The sequence below is a fragment of the Fulmarus glacialis genome, unplaced genomic scaffold (assembly GCF_000690835.1).
Source record: "Fulmarus glacialis isolate BGI_N327 unplaced genomic scaffold, ASM69083v1 scaffold29583, whole genome shotgun sequence".
NCBI lineage: Eukaryota > Metazoa > Chordata > Aves > Procellariiformes > Procellariidae > Fulmarus > Fulmarus glacialis.
Window position 1 is genome coordinate 1 of NW_009201436.1, and position 4817 is coordinate 4817.

At 38.3% G+C, this 4817-nt stretch overlaps 1 protein-coding gene across 1 annotated transcript in view; it reads right to left on the reverse strand.

The window, feature by feature from the left end:
• Window positions 1-1476: 1476 nt before the first annotated feature.
• SPO11 (SPO11 meiotic protein covalently bound to DSB) overlaps window positions 1477-4817 on the reverse strand; it is a 13778-nt gene continuing 10437 nt past the window's right edge. The window contains exons 10-13 of the mRNA XM_009573952.1: window positions 4249-4286; window positions 2613-2689; window positions 2306-2417; window positions 1477-1596 (exon numbers count right to left, since the gene is read on the reverse strand). Coding sequence (XP_009572247.1) covers window positions 1477-1596; window positions 2306-2417; window positions 2613-2689; window positions 4249-4286 — 347 coding nt within the window. The remainder of the gene's footprint in view (window positions 1597-2305; window positions 2418-2612; window positions 2690-4248; window positions 4287-4817) is intronic.

Consider the following 4817-nt stretch of genomic DNA (forward strand, 5'->3'; position numbering starts at 1 on the left):
CAGGAGCCCGGCCCGGCGGGGCCGTGCCCGGTCCTGCTCCGCTCGGCCCGCTGGGGACCTCCGTGGCGCTGCCGCTAAGGAAAGAGAAAAACAATTAATTACTTTCGCTGCGCTGTGAGGAACGGGGTCAGCTGAGTAGCGATGTCTGTAGCGCTGCAGTGGACATCGCCAATAAGGTGGTTTTTTGCGACGTCGAGGGAGTTCGAGTGGTCAGACGGGTCAAAGCACATTCGGTTCCCCTTGGGCGTTACAGTGGCACTACATACATCTACTGCAGCGTGGGGAAACTTCACCTGTTTAAATTCCAGTAGTGTTAACCCTTGGTAGAATACTGCTCCCAGCATTTCGGAAAGTCACTTACTGTCAGGAAAATGCAGCCTTCCTTAAGGCGGGACGTAGAGACGTTCCCTGCTGCTGCTGAACTGCCCCCGGCCCGTTGCCTGTGTGTGACCTGACCCTCCTGCGGTAAGGCCTGTCCCGTTGCCACATCGCACGGGCGGACGGGGTAGCCGTGTATTCGTCCTGATCTAGACTGCCTGTGCACCTGGACGCTAGAAGTTACTAGCAGGTAGTAACACTGCTACTGTGCAGTAAGTAAACAGGAATTTTAATTCCTTTTGAATTTAATACTGGTGGAACAGTGGTAAGGAAAAAAACTAGGTAAGTCTACTGAAAATACTATCTGTAAGATCCAGGCTGATGACCATATAGATCAATTTTGGAAGTATTTTCTATGCGGTCAATTTGGCTTCCTCACATAAAATTCATTGTACGCTTTAATCACCACAGTTTCCTGCTTCTTTTTACTGTTTTAGAGCCAATTAAATAAAGAAAATGAATAAGGGATTCTGTTATGATGTGCATCATTAACAGGATTGTTTATTAAATTCTTAATCAGTAACATCTGCTCGCTTACTTGTTCATTGAAGACAAACAGTAATTTGGTTGCTGGAACATTTATAGCTGCTTGAGATATGCAGTAATGAAGAATTATCTCTGACTTTTCAGTCTGAATTTACAGCAAACACAAAATGCCACAATGCTGTATTTAAAATAATTTCCAAAAGGAGGCATGTGCAGTAAATTGTTAACAAAGTCTTTTACTCTCTTAAAAAATGAAAAGGTTGGTAAGCATCATGTTGTGCTTTAAGTCAGAAGGCAAAGCAATTCCTTGATATATTTTTGAACTTAACATTTTCTGGCCAGAAAGAACGTATCTCATTATCTTTTTATGTATGTACCATTGCATTTGGCATTCTTACAGTGCAGAAGCCACAGAATGGAAGCAACAGCATTCTGTAAAAGAATCCTAATTTCTCTTATGGTTTGAAAGAGGAAAATAGTGATAATACAGATAGAGTGATAAAGAAACCTAACAAGAAGCTGAAGCATACTCCTCTGTCTCTGCATTTTTTCTAAGAGCAGTCAACAAAATAAATCAATATCAAGAAAAGCATTTCATTTGCAAACAAGCATTCATAGCCATCCACCAAATTGCAGTTTGTTTGGTAAATAGACTCTGGAAAGATAATCTGATGAAAGAGAAGTTAAAACTTGAATTTCAGCCTTCAGTTTAGATGCTGCCATAATTTCCAGCTAAAAAAAGAACAAATTTATGTGTGATGCTATAACAGCCTGATCCAGGGTTAGGTAATTATTTAAATAAGAATTACACTTGTTGGATGTGCATGTAGAACTGTGAAGTTAGTATTACTGGAAACAGTGCTGCAAAATCCCTGTCACTGAGCTGAGATTCATTTTACGGTATGTTCATGTGTTCTCTACTATGTACCTCACAGTAACACAAACAGTTTATAAGATGAGTATAAACAGGAAGGAGAAGGTACACAATACCTTTTCTTCCTTTCTAACTGTTTCACACAATATATGCCTGAATTGAGGTATGTGGTTTAAAAGCTACAGGTGAGATTAGAGGTCTAGTACTAAGTACTGCTCGTACGTATAGTAAGCTAGTACTGCTGTAAGCATTCCCCTACTTGTGAAGACGTAATATATTCTGTAATATTTAGGAAAGCAGTAAAATCCCATGTATAGCATACGATCATCAGATGACTAATGGCAGGAACGCTTAAAATGCTGCCAGTTCTGGCCTGTGAGCCATTGAGGTCCACTGATTCAGAGACAGTGGGCATGGGCTTTCTCAATCTTGCCTTCTTTTAGGGCTGCAAAACCTTACTGGTTCTGCTATACTAAGAGTTCGTCATCATAAAGAAGAAGAGGATTGCAGATGATAGGATTTGTCCTGTGGGGAGTAAGAAATAGGAAACAATAGGTTTATACATACTTCTTTTTTCCACATTGGCTGACAAGCAATGTAAGGTCTCTTTTGTATACTTGCTAACTTATTTTGATCTTGCTTTGTAAGTGGAATCAGGACATCTTTGCGTATATTTAATCTGAAAAGAAAATAAAGTTAAATTTTCTTGTTAAAAAATATTTATTCCAACTTATTTCTTTATATTAAGCCAAAATAATACATGAAAAGAATAATGGATTTAAATGTCAGTTGTCTTTTTGTGCATTAAGTCAGATTGCATTTCCTGTCTATGAAACAGAAGAATACTGCTGTTTCTTTTGGGGAAATAACTAACCTCTCAAGATCAGATGGAAGGAGACCAAGCCACTTCATAGATGGAACAGTGAGATGATGGGCCTCAAAAGACATTGACTAAAATAAGAAAGGTCAACTATAACATTCAGTGACTTTTAAATTATTTGAGATATATGCCTTCCAAGGTTATGGTCAGATTTTATTACAAAGCTAGTTAGGTATGTTCACTATCAGAATGGTATAGGAGAAAATAGTGCAACTGAAGCTTACCATATCCCCTTGTTGGCAACAGTTCCTTCGCAAAGACTTGCACCCTTCAGCCTATGACAGATTCTAGACTAGTCCAAATTAGGCTGGTCTAGTCTGAATTGTTTTGTTGTGTTTTGGTTTTTACAGTCAATATGAGTCTGATTGCCAAAACAAAAAAAAATAAGCCAGGATGAGCAATGACAATCAAATCTGGAAATTTCTAATATTTTCTGCTGGAAAGTACCACGTCATATAAAAATAGCCCAAACAAAGGTTCATCTGGCCCGGTATCATGGCTACAGTAAATATCTCAGGGAAAAGTGTAAAAACAAATAAGCAATTAATGATACTTCTCAGAATACTCCCCCTGCTCCCAACGGTTTGTGACTCCCAACTTTCTGAGCCAGAAGTGGTGGTGATGTAATACTTGATTTTGTCGGGTTGCTTTTAGAATCCATGAAAACTTTTGTCATCTACAGCACCCTACAGCAAAGTATCACAATCAAATTACATGTTGTATAAAGGAACACTGCCATTGTTTGTAATGAACTTGACATATTCTAGTTTCATTTCATACACCTGTTGCTCTGTAATTGAACAAAATAAACTTTCTAAGGAACCTGACAATTCAATTTAATCCTGGATGATGGTGTTTTATCAGTTTACACAACTTTGTAGGAGAGCTGAAAGCGTGACAGCTCACTTGAAAACTTGGGAGTTCTGTCTCCCTGGATGTCCTTGAGGCATATGTTATGACATATATTTGAACTCTGACATCATCAATGTCTGACAGTTTTCTGAAGTTTGGTGGTTTGGGGTTTTTTTTTGTTTGTTTTGTTTTTTTCTACTTTGGATGTTTTTTCTCCATCTGCTCCTGCCCTCTGCCTTCACCTTAGTCTTCACCTTAGTCTTCACCCTCTGCGTTCCATATTGTCTTCAGTGTAATATAATAATGTCTTCTTGTTTCCTTTGCCTCTTCTTCCGTAATGTTCCACACTAACACATGCATTCATAAGCGAATTCTCACCCCAAAACAAAATCTTTACCAACATAACATGATTTTGTGGAAGGTCACCTATCTCACAAGTTATGTCCTCCTCCTCCCAAGGTCCCTCCAGCCTTCATTTCTCTTCTAAGGCAGAAACAAAGCAAAATGGAGAACACACTGCTATTTGGACTTCCTGAAAACTGCCTGTGCAGCAGGGAAAAACTGAAATATAGTTAAATGAAACACCTGTCATTGTTATCCAGTTCCTTTTTGTTGCAGGAAGAAGCCATTTCTGCAGATACTAAAAACTGTGTCTTTGTGTTGAAACAAAATGATAAAAGGCAGTAACCATCCTAACAAAGGCTGTAACATTTCATACATTCCAGCTTCAAGGCTGGGCTAGAAAACAATATATTTGAAGTGGAAAAATTATACTCACCATAGATCCATATTTGTAGATGCACATTATTTCTACACCTAGGTTGCAGAATACCAAATGTCAAGCGTCTGTTTATCTGCACACTAGGTACGTTTAAGAAGACTGCATTAAGAATTCAATTTTATGGCATACTAGTTATGACTTTATGATTACTGAGGTTCTTTATGGTTTACAATTATTTTTAGAGTTTGTCAAAATAATCAGAATTTGAGCATAATATATCACCTTTATATAGTTAAATGTTTCATGCTGTCTATGCAGTCATTTCAAAGCCAAGGATAATCAGCTCTTTTACACGTTGCCAGCATTTATCACAAAAAGTGTCTTTCTTTATCCTGTGTAGTCTGAATCTCTTAATACTATTGCTTTGAGCAGCTGCTTCTCATTTTGCAGTAATCACCCTAATTTCAGGTGGTATCAGTGCAGATACATGAGAGATTTTCTACATTTTGTGTACATGAATTCAGATTCTGAATTCAAACAAAGGCATACACACTCACATACGCAGAATCCCTCATGAAATGAGGGAAATTTCAGACCTGCCACTGATATAACAGAATAGCACATCC